The 20,540-nt window shown below is 56.6% G+C and overlaps 1 protein-coding gene across 1 annotated transcript in view; it reads right to left on the reverse strand.

Annotated features, from left to right (window-relative positions):
- Positions 1-20,540, reverse strand: part of DNAH17 (dynein axonemal heavy chain 17) — a 33,514-nt gene that overhangs the window by 941 nt on the left and 12,033 nt on the right. The window contains exons 35-80 of the mRNA XM_027716757.2: positions 20,111-20,271; positions 19,859-20,015; positions 19,487-19,591; positions 18,885-19,042; positions 18,258-18,396; positions 17,339-17,566; positions 17,049-17,186; positions 16,382-16,514; positions 16,070-16,197; positions 15,830-15,978; positions 15,317-15,599; positions 15,055-15,228; positions 14,234-14,441; positions 13,975-14,140; positions 13,789-13,891; positions 13,483-13,630; positions 13,265-13,356; positions 12,926-13,087; positions 12,669-12,833; positions 12,338-12,529; positions 11,672-11,938; positions 11,051-11,212; positions 10,315-10,548; positions 9,959-10,123; positions 9,769-9,864; positions 9,459-9,676; positions 9,026-9,233; positions 8,697-8,812; positions 8,235-8,427; positions 7,886-8,121; positions 7,501-7,617; positions 6,805-7,009; positions 6,318-6,482; positions 6,049-6,189; positions 5,739-5,909; positions 5,450-5,572; positions 5,109-5,302; positions 4,845-4,993; positions 4,587-4,714; positions 4,095-4,322; positions 3,379-3,570; positions 2,612-2,791; positions 2,108-2,290; positions 1,229-1,411; positions 879-1,022; positions 133-358 (exon numbers count right to left, since the gene is read on the reverse strand). Coding sequence (XP_027572558.1) covers positions 133-358; positions 879-1,022; positions 1,229-1,411; positions 2,108-2,290; positions 2,612-2,791; positions 3,379-3,570; positions 4,095-4,322; positions 4,587-4,714; positions 4,845-4,993; positions 5,109-5,302; positions 5,450-5,572; positions 5,739-5,909; positions 6,049-6,189; positions 6,318-6,482; positions 6,805-7,009; positions 7,501-7,617; positions 7,886-8,121; positions 8,235-8,427; positions 8,697-8,812; positions 9,026-9,233; positions 9,459-9,676; positions 9,769-9,864; positions 9,959-10,123; positions 10,315-10,548; positions 11,051-11,212; positions 11,672-11,938; positions 12,338-12,529; positions 12,669-12,833; positions 12,926-13,087; positions 13,265-13,356; positions 13,483-13,630; positions 13,789-13,891; positions 13,975-14,140; positions 14,234-14,441; positions 15,055-15,228; positions 15,317-15,599; positions 15,830-15,978; positions 16,070-16,197; positions 16,382-16,514; positions 17,049-17,186; positions 17,339-17,566; positions 18,258-18,396; positions 18,885-19,042; positions 19,487-19,591; positions 19,859-20,015; positions 20,111-20,271 — 7,813 coding nt within the window. The remainder of the gene's footprint in view (positions 1-132; positions 359-878; positions 1,023-1,228; positions 1,412-2,107; positions 2,291-2,611; positions 2,792-3,378; positions 3,571-4,094; positions 4,323-4,586; positions 4,715-4,844; positions 4,994-5,108; positions 5,303-5,449; positions 5,573-5,738; positions 5,910-6,048; positions 6,190-6,317; positions 6,483-6,804; positions 7,010-7,500; positions 7,618-7,885; positions 8,122-8,234; positions 8,428-8,696; positions 8,813-9,025; positions 9,234-9,458; positions 9,677-9,768; positions 9,865-9,958; positions 10,124-10,314; positions 10,549-11,050; positions 11,213-11,671; positions 11,939-12,337; positions 12,530-12,668; positions 12,834-12,925; positions 13,088-13,264; positions 13,357-13,482; positions 13,631-13,788; positions 13,892-13,974; positions 14,141-14,233; positions 14,442-15,054; positions 15,229-15,316; positions 15,600-15,829; positions 15,979-16,069; positions 16,198-16,381; positions 16,515-17,048; positions 17,187-17,338; positions 17,567-18,257; positions 18,397-18,884; positions 19,043-19,486; positions 19,592-19,858; positions 20,016-20,110; positions 20,272-20,540) is intronic.

The raw sequence follows: 20,540 nt of genomic DNA on the forward strand, positions 1-20,540 counted from the left end.
GGCTCTGCACTCTGCCAGAGCCGGGCAGGGCAGATCGGCCAGCAAGTGCCAACACCTGCTCTGCTGCAGGGGGGAGAAGGGCTGAGCTGGGCCTGCTCCATGTCTGAAACATCTCAAAGATGCAGTTTTTACCTTCCATGAATAGCCCATGCACATAGGAGCCTTCTCTAGGTGGAAATGTTATGTCCTCCCGGGTTTTCTTGGTCACATCCGTTGCCAGACACATCTTATCCAGTGGCCACTGCTTTTTCCTGGCTGTGGACTGCATGATGGCCGTGAGGAAGGACTGGGGGTTGAAGAATCCTGCCAGCCACACTGTTGCAGGCAGCACAAAATCTGTTGCCCAGACTTCCAGTTCCTGGAAAATAAACCAGCAGAGTTCTTCAGGGTGGAGGGTGGGCTGTGAACCGCAGGACACTGCACCAGGAACAGTGGGATAGAGCTGACACTTCACTGCCTAACCCAAGCTTCAGGTAATCTTGCAGAGTAGGGGACTGGCTGGAGGTGGTGTGGGATGAATAAACAGCAGATTCCCCTGCAGCAATGAAGGTGAAATTTGCAGTGCAGGAAATACCACTGTTATTTTTTAACAAAGCCAGTTTTATTAAATTTTTTTTTTTTAGGGACACCCAGAGTTGTGATGGGGGGAGCTGATGCTCTTTTGCTACAGTGATGTACTGTAATGGGAACCCTGATCAGATTTGTGCTCTCATCCCTGGGGAAACAGCCCCTTTCAGGTACTTCAGGCTGCTTAAAGTGATACTGAGAAATAAACCAGTTAGCAATAAACCAGTGCACTGGTGGGGAGAGTTCTGGTGTCAGCAGTACCCACTCGCACCCTGAGCTCTGACTGAGTTCATCACAGGAACTCTGCTCACCCTGATCCGCACGAGCAGGTCCGCATACCAGGTTCCCAAGCTGAGGAGGGAGGGATAAGCGTGACGTGTCCAGGATTCTGGAATGCTGTCATAGAAGAGAGCATTTGCCAGCTCTTCCATCTCTGATGTAATTGTCAGCTCTCCCTTTGAAAAAGAGAAAAGCCTGAGCAGTGACCTGCAGCCAGTGGTGGGACAGGCAGAGGGATGTGCTTGGGCTCAGACTGGAGCAGAGCAGGAGCCTGAGGCCACCTGGCCACACCCACCACAGTGCTATGGGTAAGAGCTCCAGCAAGGGCACACAGTACTTTGGAAATCCTGGGAAATGATCCAGGCAGCTGCCTGTTCCATACCTGCAGTCCCAGGTCCAGCTCCTTCAGCGAGCGCCTCATCTCATTGGTCAGGATGTTCATCCTCTCACATTCCTGGAGGGCAACAACCGTGTACGGAGTCTTTTCCTTTGCCTTTGCCATCAGCTCCTCCATATTGAATGGCTCTGGCAGCTGCCCAAGGATCTCATCCAGGACTGACTTCACCTGGAATGAGAATGCCATAAACTGCTCTTACCCAGGGAAAAATGCTGCAGGGTTATGGTTAATTAGGTTGGTAAGATTTTTCTTTTTCTGCCTTGGTGTTTCCCTGTGCTGCCTCCTCTGTTACTAATGCTCCATTCTGTTTCTAACTGCTCTTGGCTCTTTAAAAGCTGTAGCTCTTCTTTGATAGCCAAGGAAGTCAGAGCTGAGGCCATGGAGACTGTGAAACTCATATGTCAGGTCCAGGCAGTCAGGAAGAAGCCTTTTTTTTTTTTTTTTTTTTAAATTTTATTTTATATTTTAAATTTGTATTTTTAGTAGTTGCCATCATGAACAGAGGTTCCTCAGCTCTCTCCACCTGCTGAGAAGCCCCATGTAAGCCACATGTTGCCAGAGGTGCATCTCAACCCCATCAGAGCAGGACCTTCCTGACTGCGCTGCCGCTGCCGTACGTGCCGCTGTCCCCGGGCTGACAGCCTCAGCACAGCTGGGCTGGAATCACCTCCTTCTACCACCCCTTCCTGATTGTTATGAGTCCTGCTCTCTCTGTTGTTTCTGGGCCTGCATCTGTCCCCCACCCCCTGGCCTCTCAGCTGTCACCATTAAGAGGGGTTTTTTTTTCTCCATAATAAAAATAACCACAGATTAAAAAAAAACCCTCAATTAATTTCTTTTGTAAAGAGACAGGACTTGACATGCCTGTTCCTCCCGGGAGCCACCTGTGCCTCCACCAGCCTCAGATTCCTTGGGCTGCAGTTCCAGGACCGTGCGGAAGAGCCTGTCCGAGGTGACGGTCAGGAAGCCCATCTCTGCGTTGGGGTGCAGCCCGTACAGGTGGGGGCTCTCGCCTGGCAGGTTGTCGTCGACGTACTGGTGATAGTCCTGAGTGCAGGGCAGGGCCAGTGTTAGCTCAGGAGGTACAGGCAAAGGAGCCCAAACTTCCCTGCAGCCTTGAAAACGCATCACTGCCCTCAGGGGCCCTTTGCAGCACCTGCCTGTGCTCATGGAGGCTATTTTTTTTTCACTCATGTCCCACCCTCCTGCCCCAGCCACAGGAATTATTTTTACAGCAATCCTAGTTCCAGGGGATTGACACTCTCTTTCCCTACATACCCCTTAGTGAACGTGGGGGAACTTGGACTCGTGTGCATTTATCCAGAGCAGGGGTTTTCCATAGCAAATTGCAATGTTTGTCTTTCTTACCTGGTAATCCAAGCGGGGAGGGACTGGAAACCCTGGAGCCAACAACACCTCCCCTTCCAGCATCTCCGGCTGGACATACTCGCTCAGGTACGTGCGGCACAGCCGGCGGTCCCAGTCGTCAGTGATGTGCCCTCCGTACATGATCTCACCAAAGAGGTACCGGAGATCATCCCATGGTACCTGTGGGGAGAGGCTTGAGCTGGAACTCCTGTGCAGCTCCCCTGGAGTCCCCCATGCAGCAGCAGGGCCGCAGAGTGACAGCTCTGGGATTGACCTGTCCAGTGTGCAGGGAGGTGAGTCCCTGGGCTCACAGAGGCTCAGGGACAGTGAACAGGATCTCATCTGGAGTGTCTCTTGTTCACCCACAGATTTCTCCCTGTCTCATGGACACAGCTGTCTGTGCTTTGAATCCCATCATCCCATCTTTACTCCAACCAGCATCAATTGTATCTGCAAGGGCAGGTCTAAGGGCGAGACTTCAGCCCTGATCACCACACCTTCCTTCTCTGGGCAGCAAACACCAAGGCACAGGTCAGGGCAGGCACTTGTCCCAGTTGGTGCCTGATGCCTTTTTCTACTCAGCTCAGTGGGGCCAGGGACTCAGCCCCTTCCCCTGCCTGAGTGTGTGGGGACCAGGGGAGGAGCTGCTGCCAGCCCTGGGCTTCTTCATGAGACAGTGTTTGTGCTGCAAACTGGTGAAGGTTCTGAGAAAGGCTGATTGTTGCAGTGTGTGCTGTGTGTAGAGTGGTCACCTCGTCATCCCTCACCTTGGCGTTGGCCTCCAGGTAGTTGTGCAGGACGTTAACGGAGACGGTCAGGTCGCCGCTGTTGAAGGGGTAGGGCCTGTTCCAGCCCTGGGTGCCAAACCTGCGCCGCTCGGCCACCGCTGCGTGGAAGTAGCAGAGTGCAAACAGGATGCACCTGAACTCAGTCTCTTTGCTGCACTGCTCCAGTGTTTCCTGTGGGGGAACAGTGATGGGGGGTTGCAGGTGAATATTGCTATCAGATGCCCCTCTAGTTAAGAACGTTCATTGGCAAAAGAGAACTGAAGGTGTTTATTAGAAAAAAAAAAGGCATAAAATTGTATTTTAATACTTTGCTAGTTGGTAATTTTTGCACTCATTTGTTTACGGAAGAATTAGGATGCCACACCCCAATGCCCTGCTGACAGCTGAGGCATCTTGTTCATGCTAAAACTGCAGCAGCTCCAGGTTCAGTCTCAGGAAAGGCATTGGCAACCTGGCACTTCCTTGTGTCTGGAGCCCTCGGGCAGCTCTGGTTACCCTGGCAAATGGGGGCTCTGAGCACTACAGGAGGATGTCCCGGGGCGGGGGGCTGGCTTGGGGTGCAGTGTTTCTGGCTGCAGTGACACCCCCCAAAGATGCTCAGCCTGTGGAACCCTGGGAGGGGATGAGCCAGACACACTGGCCTGAACGGTCCCGAGGAGCAGCTGTGGAAGGGCGGGGGGTGGTGCGGGGGGTACCTGGCAGAAGAGGTCGAGGGCCCTGTGCAGGTTGGCCCGCATGCCAGTCGGCGGCTCGCTGGTGATTTTGATGGAGTTTTCCAGCAGCCCCTGTGGGATGATGTGCGACTCGGGGCTGGGGGCCGGCTCGGCGCTCATGAACAGCCGGTACTCGGGGTGGCTGTCCATGCTGTGCTGCTCCACCAGCTTGTCCAGTGTGTCCAGCCACCGGGCCACCAGATGGATGTTCTGCAACAGGAACAGCCTGTACCTCATGAATCTCACCTCCCCCCCCCCTGCCAAATTCCTACTATTGCTCCCCAGGGAGAAGGTGCAGCATGACAGGACACCACTTGGGCTGGATACACCCTGCTGGCCCCAGCAGTGTCACTGCCATCACCAGTGGGGTGACTGTGTACTGTGTGACTGGATACTGGCAGGGCTGGGTGCCCTGGTGTGCCCGGCTGCCGTCAGGGCTGTGTCCTGTGGTGCACCACAGTGCCCCCCACCCACCTGTAGGATGACCCAGTGGCCCTGCTCAGCGGCCACCTCCATGGCCTGTTCTGCCACAACCTCCTGGCCCTGCCCCAGTGACACGTTGTGGATCTTTCCATTGTCGATGGTGAAGTTCAGCCTCGTGCCTGGGAGGGAGTGTACGCCAGAATTATCGGTATGGGCACTGAGCTGGGGTTGTGCAGTTCCAGCTGCTTGGCCCCGCACCAGCTCGTGGCTGTTGGGGCTGGTGCCAGCCTGAGGTGGGCGGTGGCTCACCCAGTGCCTCCACATCCTTCAGCGGATCCACGCCAGGGGAGAGGATGAAAAACAGGGGTGTGGAGGGGCTGCTCTCCTTGTACACCTCGGAGAAGTCAATGCTCCTTCCTTCCACGTACTTCCTCCCCATCTTCTCTTCCACAAATTTCCTACAAAAAAATAGAACCATCCAGTGAGTCAGAAGAGATGCAGTCGCTGGGCACAGCTGGCATGATGACACCGCAGGGTTCTTGCAGGAGGGCCCTGTGCTGGGCACCAGCTCACTTGATGGCATAGGTCATCCTGTCGGGGCGCAGGCACCGCAGCACACACAGCTTCTGCAGGGCCGACTTGTTCTTCCAGTCCATGGGGAGCGCCTCCTTTTCTGGCGCCTCCATCTCCACAAACCTTTTCCATCGCTTTGCTGAGTTCTCTATGTCACTGTCCAGGTTCCTGAACTCTTCCATGTCTGAGAGAGCCTTCAGGTTCCACAGAGAAGGACTAAATCATTCCTGGGCTCTGGGTTCCTCAGGGAACCCATGCAGGTGACCCTGGACCCCAGGTGACCCTGTGCCAGGGGCCGTGCTGGCATTGCCTTGGCACAGCAGGCGACTGCACGGACCCACCTTGACAGCACCCCAGCCCTGGGTCTGCAGGAAATCCACGGGAGACGTGACGCCGGCCTTGGAAGGGAAGCGCAGGAGAAAGTCCAGCTCTGCTGGGTTCACTTCTTTCTTGATGGTCAGGACCTGGAAGTTGGGAGTGCAGCATCACAGCCACCTGGTGCCACTGCCCCGGCGCGAGGGGGCGAGAGGCTTTGAGCATCCGGCAGCAGCACAGGAGTGAGAACAACCTGTCTAAAGCCACATAAGCACCTGTTGTACAGCAGGAGCCCCAGACATTCACAGGGATTACCTGGAAGGCAACCTGGGCCAGGAAGATGAGTTTGTCTCTCTCAAAGAGGCCCTGTGCTGTGTACATATAGACCGAGTAGGTGATCTGGTCCGTCAGGTTGATCACCCTTTGCTTGGTGTCCTGGCTGGGGGCCGCACGCTGGATGGCTTTCTCAAAAACTCCATTGAAGGCCTGAAGAAGATCCCAGCAGGCATCAGTGTCCAGCTGCTGGGAGCTCGTCAGCAGCATAAATGCTGAAACACTGAATCTCCATCCTCCCCCAGCCCCGTCCCACCCGCACACACCAGCTCCCTCCTCACTCCCTGTCTACCTTGAGAGAGAACTGGTAGATGGGGTTGATCTTGCCGAGGTCACTCAGGATGAAGTACAGCAGGGACGCGCGCTCTGCTGCCGGGCGGTAGTTCTCTCTTGCGACGTTTATTTGTACTTCGGTGACTTTAGCTTCTTTCACCTGGAGGCACACAGGGGTGGGTGTTACCAGAACCAAGGCATGGGCTGAAGCAGTGCCTGCCCTCTGGCTGGGTGCTCAGCCGAGCTGTCCCTCTGCCTGTGGCACCAGGGCCAGGGCAGCATGTTTACTTTTTCTTCGATTTCCTTGGCTGTGCGCTTTGTTGTTTCCAGGTTTTCCACCAGAGCTGTGTCCCGCAGGAAGTCTCCCCCAGCAGCTGACAGCCGGGCGAGCAGTGAGTCCTCCAGCTCCTTCAGCTTGATCTTGAACTCGTTCTGGCTCTTGGTTAGGTTTGCCTGTGACAGCAGCCCCCAAGGGATACATCACTCAAGAGATCATGACCGAGTGCTGGCACCAGTCACTCTGTCATATGGCCACCGATGTGCTCGTGCAAGGGGAGGGTGGCCGTGGCCCCTCCTGGGACCCACCATCACCCACCAGGGCAGTGCTGGCTGCAGGAGCAATGGGGGACCTGCAGTTGCAGGGTCTGGCTGGGGCTCGCTTGGCTCTTGACAAACAGCAGGGAGCACACAGAGGGGAGCTCTTCTGCTCCCTGCCCCAAAACCTCCGCAGTGCCCCATCCTCTCCCACCCCTCCATCCAGCAGCTGGGCCTGTACCTTCAGGGTCTCCAGGTCCGGCCGCTCCCGGGCCACCACGGCGGCCAGAAGCTGGTCCTCCAGGCCCTCCCGTGTCACCAAGAAGTTGATGAGAGTGCACTGAGCCTGCACCTCTGGCTTGTAGTGTGGGTTGAAACATCGGGTATGCAGGATCAAGCGGAACTGCTGGTGATACTCCACTTCTTTATCTCCAATCCTAATGTATCTGTTCAGTTAATTAAACAAATTAGTCCACACACTGGGTAGTAACTCATCACAGACATATGCAATCAGCCCGTGTGCTGTTCCCAGCTGCTCAGAATGGATTTCTTTGGTTGGGAAAAGGCTCAGCAAGGGCAGAAGTGCCAAACCAGCCCCGGCAGGGCAAGGGTGGAGGAGCAGGAGCTGAAGGCTGCCCTGCTGCAGCCCCCCATGGCTTCTGGGGTGCTTCTCCCCTTCCAGCTTATCACCTGCTTATGGCAGGTGCCCCAGGGGACATGTCCTTAAGTCACTAAATGAACTGGGTACTGAAGACAAGAATAGCCCAAAAGGCCACATCAGTACAGTGGGACATACTGGAGAACACTGGGGGATGTGGCCAAAACCAAGGAAGGATCAGGCCCTCAACTGCTGGCAGCAAAGGGGCATCGACCAGCATTTTGGGGCAGCAGTGATTGCTCGGGCAGGTGAAACCACTCAGCACTGGGGTGTGCTCACCTGCCCAAGATGGTCTTGCCCAGCAGTGGGTCCAGCACCGCCTCCACTGTCTCACCAATGTCCTCGATCAGCAGTGTCTGTCCTTCAGAGACTGCCTGTGCGATTGTGTCCAGGTACCTGAGTGGAGAGGGGGGAGGTGCACGTGGCAAGCCTGTACACTGTGGGGGGCTCAGGGGGTGCCTTCCAGCCACCATGCCCTGTTGGGACCCTGCTGTGCTCTGCCAGCCCTGGCCCCCGCAGAACTGTGGAGCTGCTGCCCTCGGGTGCCCTGAGTCTGATGGGGATGTGGTTGCCCTGGCTCACAGCACCCTGCACCCTTCAATGGCAGGGAAATGGGGGCCAGTGCAGCCCAAGCCTGTGCCCAACTTTGCAGCCCCTGGCCCACCTCCGCTGGCCCAGGCGGACGACCTGCAGCTCCTCCCCGTATTTGTTCTTGATCCACTTGCTGCCCTGGAGCTGGGCGTCCACGAGCAGTGGCCACCGCTGGGTGCTGCAGAGGATGGCAGCGTTCTCGGTGGAAGTGCGGTCGCTGGGCAGGCCCTGGTTGTTCCAGGCAGCCACATCGGCAGAGTCCGTGAGGAGGCTGAGGGGGTCCAGGCCTGGGGTGATGGGGATGGGCACCTGCAGGGAAGGGCTGTTGGGTGCCTGGCCACAGAGAGGTGGGAGCCTCCAGTGCTGGTGGGCGGGGGTGAAGGAGCCGTGGGCACTCTGGGATGGAATCTGTGGTCTCTCACCGTCAGCCCATTGAGGAAGGGGATCCAGTGCTGCTCCAGCAGCTCGGCCCTGTACTTCTTGGTGAAATATCCGACGTAGGACACAAAGGCAGAGACCAGCAGCACGTCCCCGCACAGCGTCTTCTCCTGCTCTCTGAGCTGGTCCACTGACTCAGCCCAGCGGACATTTTCGGACGCCAGACCCCCAACAAGCCTGGGAGGTCAGAGGAGATGGTGGCTGCTGTGGTGCTGGTGCTCCCAGTGCTGTGACCCAGTGAGGGGGATGACTCAGCCGTGACGCCCCAGGGCATCATCAGCAAATGGCATCAGGGCTGTATACCCCCATGAATTTTTGGCCCAATTTATCTCAGGATTTTTTAATTTGTGGAGGGTATGGGGGGCTCTGTTGCTCCCACGGCCACCAAGCAATGCCAGGGGGCATCAGCCTGCCCCAGTGCTTTGGAGCCAGCATTTGCACAGTACCTGTTTGCCAAGGTGATGACTTTGTTGGTTTCATCAGCCTCCTGCTGGCATTTGATCTTTTCTGCTGTGGCTTTCTCAAACTGAGCAGTGAGAGTCGCCAGATTGGCATTCAGGGTCTTTGGGAGAGAACAGTCCCACAGTTATTCCCTACTTGGACAGGAGGCTCCATGCTCCCGGAGCTCTGCAGCGGCCCTGTCCCAGCCCAGTGCTTGGCCTGGGCTCCAGGTTCATGGAGTTACAGAAACCTCTCTTGCTCGTTTGGTGGCTGAGGGGGTCGTGGTGGGCGCTGGTGGCTGGCCCTGCCTGGGGGCTGGGGGACACACACTTACCACAATTTTGCTCTTAATGCGACTGAGCCTCTGCTGTGCCTCCGCCAGCTCGGCATCGGCGTCAGCCACCGCCTGCCTCTTGGGCTTCACCTCACAGTGCACCTCGTAGTAGCGGACCATGTTGAGGCACCAGGAGCACAGCCCCGCCGCGGCCGTTGATTTGGACTTGATGAACTCGGGATCAAACCCAGGGTCTGACCGGTACGGCCTGGAATGGGAGCACATGCCATGCTATGGCACCGTGCTGTGGCTGCCAGCGACCCTTCCCACTCCTCCTGGGGCTTGAGCTGATGGTGGGCAGAAAGGTGGGAGAGCAGGGCCAACACCTGGATTCCCACTCCTGCCCCCAAACTCTGCTGTGCTCCCAGGTGAGGGTCCCCCTGGCCACCCTGCCCAAGGGCTGGGCTGGGGCAGGAACCAGCCAGAGACTCACTGAAATGCCTTGAGACACGGCTCAGGGATGTTTTCCCCATCATAGTTTTGTAAGCTTGAAAGGAAAGTGTCTATTTTTCCTATCTTGACTTTTGCTGCTGTCCAGCTCTTGTCCTTCGGAATCTTGCCATTTTCGGCCGTCAGAATCAACACAGCTGCCATCACATTCACCACTTCTGGGGGCGGAGCCCCAAAGGACTTCAGCTCTGTCAGGTTGTACTGGGAAGGGACCACAGGGCCACTGAGCATCACCCTGCTGTGGGGCCACCAGCGCTAGCTGGGCACCTGCTTCCCACCGAGAGCTCGCCCACCTTGTTGAGTGTGTTGAGGGCCTCGCGGGCAGCAGAGAGCACCACCTCTGCTTCTGCCAGGTCACTTGCGCAGGCTTGTTGCTTCTCAGCCACGACCTGGGGAGGGAGGATGCAGGATGGGGTGAGCGGCCGTAGCCACAGAGCTCACGCTGCCCTGTCCCACACTGGGCACTGGCTCAGTGCCACGCACCTTGTTAATGGCCTCGACCTTCAGCTCCTCCTCATCAGCAATGGCTTTCTCCTTGGTGACCTTCTCTGTCTCAACACCCACCACATGGATCAGTTTATCTGTGTCCTCGTTCTTCTGCTTCAGCTCTGCCTCCTGGATTGCCAGCATGGCTTTCAGGTCATCCACCTCAACAATGGAGAAACAGAGCAGATCAGAGGGCCGATACTGCCAAACCCTGCCTGGCCTCAGAGCGGTGGCTTGGTACAGCTTGGGGACCTTGTGGCCACCTTGACCACCCTGCAGGGACATGCCTGCTCTCTCTCCCCATGCTGGACCCGCAGCAGGCACAATGCATGAGCGAGGCTGTAGATAGGCACCTGTGATGCTGTGCTCTGCAGCTTCATCAACCCCTTCTCCAGCCTCTCGATGTTGGCAGAGAGCTTGCTCCTTTTACTTGCCAGCAGGCTTTGGTAGAGCTTTATCTGCTCCAGGAAGGTCTTTGGCGTGGTGTAATTATAGCGTCTCTCCACAGCCAGGTAGGTCTTGGACATCTCCTTCGCGCTCGTGTGGACAAAGGACATGAACTGGCTGATGGAGACCTTGACCTCTGGCTGCATAGGGAGCACAGACAGGGAGCTGCTGCAGTGGGTGCCTGCAGTGACGTGCAGGGGCTGCACTGAGCCCTCCTGCAGCACTGGCTCTGTGTCCAGCCGCAGAGGCCAGAGAAAAGTGAACCTTTTTGTTAACAGCACAGTGCAGGGCTGAGACATGCTGGTAGTCATGGCACCAGCACCAGTTCCCATGCCCAGCTCTGGGTCCCTGACTCAACCCTGCACTGGGAGAAGCTGCTGTCCCTAGGCTGTTACCTGAGGGGGTGCTTTAAGGACAGAAGAAAATGAGGGAAGGTTCATCCCCACAAGCATGGTGCAGGGCTGCAGGCTCTGACCCCAGAACCAGATGTGAGCCTATCCCAGACCTATTCCCAGCTTGCTGCCCCTTGCCCCCTTGGTCACACCAGACCCTATCCCTGGGCACATTAAACAAGGAGAGCAGCAAAGGTGCAGGGATCCCCAGTGCCCCAGGATAGCAGCTGTGCCGGGGGTCCCAGCTCACCTCAATGTCCTCTGTTTCCTCCAGGAACCTGCTGCTGACGGACACGAGAGCATCCTCTGGCCACTCGTGGAACCAGTCGATGGCTGTGCAGTTGACCACAGCAGGGAACCTCCTGGCCCGCACACGCAGGGTTGAGCCCACGGGGGAGAAGCAGAGGACGACCTGGGGCAGAGCAGCACTGCTGAGCAGGGTGTCCCCGCTGTTGGGTTGGCGGGAACGTCACCAGGGGCAAGGCTTCTGCTGCAGACCAGGGCTGTGCTGCCCTCCCAGTAACTCCCAGTACATGGCAGGTGGTCTGTGGTTGTGCACCTTGTGCCACTCACCAGAGCTGGATTGTGTCCCCTTTGGTGGCTGCAGTCAGCAGCTGAGCACAGTCAGAGTCCCTGTGAGTGCCCAGTATGACCCACGGCCATGGAGGTGCTGCTCTGCCTCCAGGGAGGTCAATACAGGGGTGTTCTGTCCTGCACCCCTGGGGCGGGAGGCATCTGGAGAGCCTCTGAAAACAACTTTTGCCCAAACCCACCACCCTGAGATGAAACTTCAGGGTGCCCTGTTGCAAAGAGGTTTTGGATCAGGCAAGTCAGGGGCATGGACAAACCACCCTGGGGAGCAAACACCCACCTTTAACTGGCGCCGGACTTTTTCTATAAAGAATTTCCAGCAGTTTTCCTTTGAATCCTCCAATCCAAGGGCCTTCACCTGGGGTCTCATGGAACCGATGATGGTTTCCAGGTCAGAATCCTGAAAGAGACCTGGCACTTCCCCGGACGCCAAGAAGTCATTGATTAGAACCAGGAATGATTCTTCAGCCACCTGGGAGTCCGTCATCAGGAACACAGTGGGGACGTTCTTCACGGCTGCCTTGATGTACTGGGAGGCGAGGTCCACCTGGGACAGAGAGAAACTGTCACCCCCTGGATCAACCTCCATGAGGTATTGTCCAAAGTGTTTGGAGCAGCCCTGAGGAGCCAGGGGGGAGCCTTTGGGAAGGATCATTTGGGAAGGAGGTGGTGCCAACTGCTCAGCCCGGAGATGGGTGCAGCATCAGGGCTGCCCACACTGCACCTGCCCTCCTCACCAGTGGCTCCTGCCTGTCCCTGGCTGGGGAAGTGCTGTGGCCCCTTGGGGCAGGACTCCTGGGTGTCACCTATGAGCGGATCCTGGTGTGCAAATGCACTGATGTGAGGAGAGCAGAGCCCCATGAGCCCACCCTAGGCACCAGCACTGCAGGTGCAGGACCTTGCCCTCAGCAGGCAGCACTGGCCCAGGGCCCAAAGCTGCTCCCACCTTTAGGTCCGCGGTGCCATAGCCTTTCCTCAGTGTGATCTGGAACACGCTCAGGTTGCTGATGCTTGCTGCCAGCCGTGCCAGGCTCTGCTTCCCACTGCCTCCCACCCCCACCAGCAGCGCATTGCCCCGAGGAGACTCCAAGATCCTGCTAATTCTGCAAATGTGAGACACAGCATCTTCGAAGAGCACCTGAAGAAAACAGGAGGGGAAGGTTCAGTGTTCTGGATCAGGGCAGGGAAGTAGCAAGTGCCCAAAATGCACTGACCCAAGCAGTGCGATGCCACAGTCACATCTTTTCAGGGCGGCGCTGCCCACCATGGGCACTCACCAGGTTCATTGCCGCGTTCACCTCATTGTAGCTGTCCAGGGCTTCCCCCAGCAGGTCACTCAGAGTTGCCCAGCTTGGCACTGGCATGTACTTGGACTCATCAAAGCCCTGGGCGAAGTGCCAGTAGATGTTGGGCTTGGCAAACACCATGTCTTCGCTGAGCTCCTGGGAAAGGCAATTCCAGCTGTGGGGTTTGGCCATGGGACACCAAGGCAGAGCCACCAGACTGGAGCCCTCTCCTTTTCAGCACAACTTACTTGAAAGGCGGTTTTGCAGGTGTCCACCAGCAGCTTCTTGAAGCCACCCTGATCCTCTTCGTCAACGAGCTTGTCTCCGTACACCCTCTCTGCTTCATGAAGCCAGAGACGCACCAAGTCCACAGGGCTTTTCAGGCACTCAGGGGTGGAGAAGAGCAGCCCCTGACAAACACAAACCTCACAGCCCTCAGGGTTATTTTAGTGCCACTCAGAGCTGAGTGTAAAGGTTGGCTCTGGGAAGAGGCCAAGGCCTGTTTCAGGAAAAAGGTATGCTGCAAGACTGTGGGATGAGGAAAGGGAGAAATAAGGATGTTTTAGAAGAAACAGCCCTCAAGCTACCTGAAATATGTTGGAGAGGTCTCGCAGGTTGAAGAGGTAGTGGAACTTGATAGCTGTTGGCAGAAAGGTGGTGGAAACCTTCTGGTGCAGGGCTGTCGGGAGGAGAAGAGGGTGAGTGGGTACCAGGTCCCCAGAGATCCCCGAGCCTGGCTCCCCCAGCAGTGCATTCCCCAGGGGTCAACGCTGGCACGTCCCACCCCAGGGTGGCAGGGGCTCACCCAGTGCCGCTGCTACCAGCTGGGGCTGCATCTTCTGGAGAGCTTGTGGTATCTGCTGCCGGGCCAGGTGCTGCTCCAGGATGGTGCCATACACGGTGTGCAGAGCCTCCCGGCTGGGAAAGCTCACAGCGAGGACGCAGAAGTGGCGCTGCAGAAAGGGGCAGAAATTGCGATGGGCGCTTTGCCCTGCGGGGGCTAACACAGCCAGACGACATCGCAGGGCCCCCTGCCTCGCCCCACCCTCTGGGCCTTGGCCCAAGGGGAACGGATGTGCTGGACACAGCCTGGCCCCTGGATCCCGCGCACCTGCAGCCGGGAGTCGATGGTGAAGGACCCCGCGGTTGGGTTCATGCAGGCCACGTACTGGCAGTTACGAATGTCCTTCAGGGTCAGTTTGGTCCTGTCGTACCTGTGCAGGGATCAGCACTGTGATGCTTTCCCTGGGGATGGGGTCAGGTTCCCCCCATCGTGCTGTGCCCCTCTGGCACCCACCAGTGCCCATGGTCCAGGTGCTGCCGGATGAGCGTGTGTGGTGCCACGGTGCCATATTTGTCCACCTCTGGCATGTTCATGTCGTCAATGAAGTAGACCAGCCTTCTGGAGCCGGGTGGGCCGTAGATTCTTCCTGATTTCTTCTCCAAAGGTTTCTCAAGGACGGCTGCAGCAAGAGGAGCAGGTGGGTGGTGGGTCAGCACTGCAGGACCCTGTGGCACAGCCTGGCATGGGGCCAGCTGCTGACTGACAGCCTCACCCTGCAGCATGGCTGAGGTGGTGTAGAAGTTGAGGGGCACAGACTGCACCAGATACTCGTCTGTGCCAAGTGCTTCCAGCTTGTCCCACATTAGGACCGACTTTCCTGTCCCTGCGTTCCCCACCAGCATCACCGGCTGCCGCTTCTCCATCAGCAGGTCCAGGAAGTAGCGGAGGCGGATGGTCTCTGTGGTGTGCACCATGGCGGCCTGGGGAGAGGGGCCGTCAGTCCTGGTGCTTGCCCCGGCATTGGCAGAGGTGGGATCCTCTGTTGGAGCAGGGGCCAGCTCCAGAGCCCTGCACGGCGTTCACAGCAGCTCCAATGGACGATGCTCTCTGCATACAAACCTGCTCCCTCTCTAAACCTACAGGTCTTGGGTACTCAACTATTCTAAAGCCTTTCTGACTAAAACTGAGTTACTACACAGAACAAAATGGACAGTTCCCGAAACCACCTCTGGTGTCTGCTCAGCCCACGGTCAAACCCAGTCGTGGTTCCTCGCCTTTGCCCTGACAGCTTTGATAACCGCCCTCTGGACAGCATTGCAGGAGACACAAATCAAGTGCTAAAGGAAATTTTGCACTCAGGCAATAGTTATTTCATGAGACTCTATGAAGCTGCAGGTTAATCTGAAGTTAAAGAAGGGGTGGAACTTGTAGCCCTTGCTGGAGTTTCTGCAGGGTAAAAATAACTACAGGAAGTCATTGGGTTTGCTGGATGCCCCCAGCCCAAATCCCAGTGACACTCCAGGCATTGCTGAGGGGAAGACTGTAGAGTAGTAATCAAATAAACTATATAAACATAGAGCTCATGGGAAATACCTGTAAGGGGACTTCGGGGTCGAGCTCGAACTGTGGCACTCTTTCATCCCAGGATTTGAATCTCTTCGTTTCCGGATCAATGTAATAGTCAAAAATTGTCCCCTCGTTAGGAAACTTGACGGCTTTAAAATCCGTCAGCCACCACTTGCTGAACTGCTGGCGGTGATCCACCAGCTGGGGACAAAACAAAGACACTCAGACACCAGCCACACGATGGGACACAGCAAGGGCTGCCAGGTGCCAGGTGGTCCCGTGGCAGTACCTGGTCCTGGAACAAGGCCCCGCCAAAGGCCCAGGTACAGGCAAAAACAAAGTAGAGCTCATATCGCTCCCGGGGTGAGTCTGGTGGGACATTCTTTGGTGTCAGGAGACATTCCAGCAGGGACAGCACTGTCTGTATGGCTGTGACCTCGGGGACAGGGGTGATTGTCTTGAACCCAGACTTGAGCTTCTCCAGGCATGGTGGCAGGTACTTGTCAAAGAGGACCATCAGAATGGCCTTCTCGGACTTTACTGTCCTCGTCTCAATCCAGCTGGTCACAATGCTGTGGGAGGGACAAGCAGGGTTGCAGTGAGCATGTGGGGGCCAGTGCCCATCTCATACCATCTCATCTCATCCCATCTCATCTCCTCATCTCATTTTGTCCCATCCTGTCCCATCCCATCAGATCCCAGCCCATCCTGTCCCATCATGTCCCATCCCCTCAGATCCCATCTTGTCCCACCCTGTCCATCTGATCCCTTCCCACCCCATCCTTCTCCCTTCCTGGCTCACGGGTGCCAGCCGAGGTCCGTGGGGTTGATGTAGAGGATTCCCGCCCGGGACACGGTGGCGGGCGTGGCTGTGCGCAGATGGCTGATCTCGAAGATGAGCCGCATGGTGGGGGTGAGGGGGATACGCTCGTTGCTGGCCAAGGTGAGAACCTGGGGGAAGTGGCTCGTTGTGAGGGATGCCCAGAGCTGATCCTCCTGAGTTAACGAGCAAGCAAAGCCCCTGGAGTGTGATGGCACCAACCTTATTGTCATCCATGACTGTGTTCAGGGACTCGATCCACATGGGATCAATGTCTCCATCGAGGATGATCCACTTGGGCCCGTCATGTGTGATGTTGGCCAGATCACGCATCGCTGTGGAGAACAGACCTGCTCCACAGAGAGACATGGGTTGGTCCTCTCCATGCACGGATGTTTGCTGGGAGACACACAGGACTGGTGCTCCCATGAAAGACATTCCTTCTCCCTCCCACTCCAGGAAAGAGCCCCAAGCAAAGGTCTTCCCTTTCCATCTCACATCCTGTAAACAAAGCTCACAGCATTGGTGTCTCACCATCCTTCCACTCCCGCGTGGCCGGATGGATGACCCCAAACAGCTCATTGCAGGTCACGGCCTTGGGGTCGAGGTCCACGGTGACTGGCCTCCGCTGCAGCTTTTGGTACGTTTTGTTGAGTGACTTCAGCACCTGTGGGGAGGGGATGGTGCAGCTGCGGGTGCTGCTCCCACCGGGGTGTCCACGGCCTTCGGCAGCATCTGCCCGCAGCAGAGGGCACGGAGTCCTGCTCCCACATGGGCTGCTGCTGGGAATGCACCTGACCTCCCTCTGCAGAGCCAGCTCCTGGCTGGGCTGTTGTGGGAGCCCTGACCCCACCAGCCAGCACTGTCCTGTCATCCTGCTGGTACCCCAGCATCCACAGCATTGTGAGCGCGTGCCTCTGCCTGCTCCCTGCATTGTCCCTGCTCCACTCATGGGTGTCCTGAGCAGCCCCTGAGCTGTGCATCCCAAACCCGCTCAGCTCCATGGGCTCAGTCTGGCACAGGCAGTGCTGGAGGGCCAGGCGTGGTCATGGCTGCACTGCAGTCCCCCACCCAAATGCTGTTCTGGCGGCGCCAGGGTCTGCATGGCTGGCTGTGGCCTGTGGTCATGCCCTCACCAAGAGCTGTGGGAGGCCATGGGATATGCTCGGGTCCCATGTCCTCAGGATGGTTTGGCTGCTACCTGGGACTTGCCGCAGCCGGCGTTGCCGACGACGAAGACAGAATGTCGCACTTGCAGCAGCTCCTCCAGCTGCACCACCTTCAGCACGAAGTTCTCCTCTGCCTGCAGCTTCAGCTCCAGCACGGACTCACGGATGACCTGGGAGGGAGAGCAGGTGCTGACCACTGGCAGCTTTGGCAAGACCCTGGAGACGAGCTGGCCACTTCCAGAAGTGCTGAATGGACCATCAGCCTCTGAACCCTGCCAGGGCTGAGACGTCTCCAGTGCTGGTGCTGTGCCTGGGCTTGCACCTTCTCAAAGTTGAGGTCCCTCTTCCTGGGGACGTCCAGTGCTGGGAACAGGTCTCCAATCAGCCCCATGAACACAGGCAAGTCATCTGTCACGATCTTGGGGATGTTGAAGTCTCGTAAAGCTCTCATCAGAACCTGGTCCTCGGCACAGCCAGGGTCCCCCCTCTTCAAGGAGCCCGCCACCACCAGCACGGACTTGATGGCTCGCAGCCCCCAGTCGTAGTGGTCCTGTGACAGGCAGCAAAGAATTACCATTTCATTTTGGTGAATGATAACAGCTTCAAACAGCACCACAGAGGAACACTCTGTCTATTGCCCCACAGACAGGTTACCCACACGGTGTGTGGTCCAGCCCAACTGGGGGACCTAAACTGAGCTTGTTTACAGGAGAAGCCTTCATCAGTCACATGAGGAATGGGAATCTTCCTTCTTGGAGACATGTTTTAGGTGTGAAACATCTCTGCTAAGATGGATAATATCTAGAAGCTCTCACCTTAACTGGCTCAATTCTAATTCAAATTCTAATTCTAGTAATTCTAATTCTAGTAATTCTAATTCTAGTAATTCTAATTCTAATAATTCTAATTCTAATAATTCTAATTCTAATAATTCTAATTCTAATAATTCTAATTCTAATAATTCTAATTCTAATAATTCTAATTCTAATAATTCTAATTCTAATAATTCTAATTCTAATAATTCTAATTCCATGTTATTCTACTTTTGGCCTTCTTGATTCCTTCCCTAAGGCAGAAAGATACCATATGATGCACCAGATGGAAGTGGAACTTGTCCTGCCATAGACCTGAGCTGTGTAGAACATCACCCCACGCATCACCACCAGCAATCCCACTACAGTGTTTCAGGTCTGAAGTTCAAATGGACTCTTTCCTCTATCCTGTGTGATATTGTTAATTACCTGTTTCGACAACAGCTCTTTGCAGAGTGTGTACAGAGTGATGAACTTTCTTGCCAGCAGCCTGGCATCGAGAAACCCCTCTGCCACAAGCATGATTTCACAGATCAGTTCAAAATCAGGGACCACCATGGCACAGGGTCTGCAGAGGAGCACAGAGGTTGGCAGGGCTGCACACCATGTCTTTGCCCTCCCATAGCCCGCAGGGTTTGCCCTTGAGTTTCCAGTACAAATCCTTCCCTGCTGCAGTTACACTGCTGGGGGCTCATGTCCCCGCTGGATCAGGGCACCCGGCCCTTCTGCACTCACCATTTGAGTTCCTCCAAGGACAAGGATCCCACAGCAACCCTGCACCTCCCCTTCCAGCACTCCACTGCCTTTATGTCTTATTGTCAATTGGATTTTTAGCTGGGTGGCAATTAGACCCCCTGAGCATCCTCTTTCCCAGCTGAGCAGCCCAGCTTGCCCAGCCTGGCCACCTCTGGGGAGTGACAGGGCTGTCCCTTGGTGCCAAGGACTCCCTGATGCCAGGGCCACTATTGCACACAAACACCCTCAGCTTAGGACACGCAATGGATGTGACTCATGAGTGCCACCACACAGGTAAGTGCTGTGATGACACCCACCCACCTGAACAGAGCCTTTAGATTCTCAGGCAGCTCTGTGCGCCCGGCGTAGCCAGGGTTCATGGTGATGAACAGCCCAACCGACGGGACCAGGGAGATAATCTCTCCAAGGAAGTTGAATGTTTTCTTCTTGGCACGGATTGCATCTTGAATACATTTCACCTGTCAGGTGAGCAGAGGTGTTAGTGCTGGCAGCTCCCAGCTCCCTGTCCCATGCTCTGGCTCACCTTCACCACCCCTCAAAGCGACCCTGGGATTTGTCTGTGCCAGGAATAACACTGAGTTCTTACTGAAGCCACAACAGCAGGAGAGCTGACCTAAAACCAGCTCCTTCCCAGTCACCCCAACTCCCTGTCCCGGGTAAAGGCAGAGCTGGGGGGTGACAGGTTATTGGGACAGGACACAGTTGGGCTGTGTGGTTCAACTGTGCCCAAATCGCCAGCACTGCTCTGCTTCCACCCACCACCCTGTGTGCAAACAGGATACAGTGGAGAGAACGGCAGCAAGTTGTCCCATGAGTCACGTTTAGCTGGGACAGCACCCAGGATGTGAGCTGGGAAGTCTCTTTGGCACCCAGTGCCACAAGGTTGTGGGAACAGTGCGCACCTGCACCGCGATGACAGACAGGACCTCCACCAAAATGCGATTGAACTCGTCAAAGCAGCCCCAGGCGCCTGTCTGAGCCAGTCCCTTGTAGATGTTCCCACAGGACTGAAGAGAAACAGAGCATCAGGATGGGGCTCAGGTGCCATGATCCTGCATGGCAGCTGCAGTGGGGGGTTTGGTGACAAAGCTCGAGTGCTGAGAGCTGCTCGTGCTTTATGGATTCTGCCCTTCCCTAAGGAAATGCCCCACAGTGATATGGCCCCATGCCCCTGGGCTCCCCCGTGCTCCCAGAGACCAAACCAGGGCCCCCCTTGTCTTGGATATCCCATGGTTCTCACCTCGGTGTCACCATCCTGTTGCCCCGTGCCCTACCTTGTAGTCCATCTGCTCAGAGCAGTTGAACACGTAGACCATCATGCCCACCGCCCGGCCCAGGTCCTTGGTGGTCTCAGTCTTCCCAGTGCCCGCAGGGCCTGCGGGGGCCCCGCCCATATAGAGGTGGAGGGACTGTGTCAGGGTGATGTAGCACCTGTGAAGGGAGGACACTGGGGCTGAGCAGGGCCAGTGGTGTGGCACGGCCACAGAGCCGCAGGCAGCAGCAAGTGTGGGGAGCCGAGTCCCAACCTGTCCGTCAGGGGGGTGATGACCAGCCGGGGGGTGTTCCCCAGGTACTCGTAGGCGTACTGGAGCTGAGCGTCGCAGATGTTGGCGTAGCAGTGCTTCTTCCCCTCGTCCCAGCGGTGCCGGAGCTGGGACTGCCAGGCGAATGCCTGGTCGCTCTCCACCTGCAGAGCAGCCAGCTGTGGAAGGCAGGTGAGCACCGGTGCTGCCCACCCCAGCCCACTGGGACAGCAAGCTTCCCATTCGTGCTTTGGGACCATTCACTGCCTCCCAACACAAGGAGAGTGTGCAAAAGGGTTCCAGTGCCATGCTGGGGCAGTGCCATCACTCCTCGTGGCTCAGCCCAGCCCACACCTGCCAACCGCAGTGCCCAGCCCAAAAGTAACAGTGACAGGAAGTCTGTGCTCAGAAGTGCTGAGAGACAGTGCAGTAA

Source organism: Pipra filicauda, unplaced genomic scaffold, assembly GCF_003945595.2.
Source record: "Pipra filicauda isolate LSUMZ 115617 unplaced genomic scaffold, ASM394559v2 scaffold80_size11013439_pilon, whole genome shotgun sequence".
Classification (NCBI taxonomy): domain Eukaryota; kingdom Metazoa; phylum Chordata; class Aves; order Passeriformes; family Pipridae; genus Pipra; species Pipra filicauda.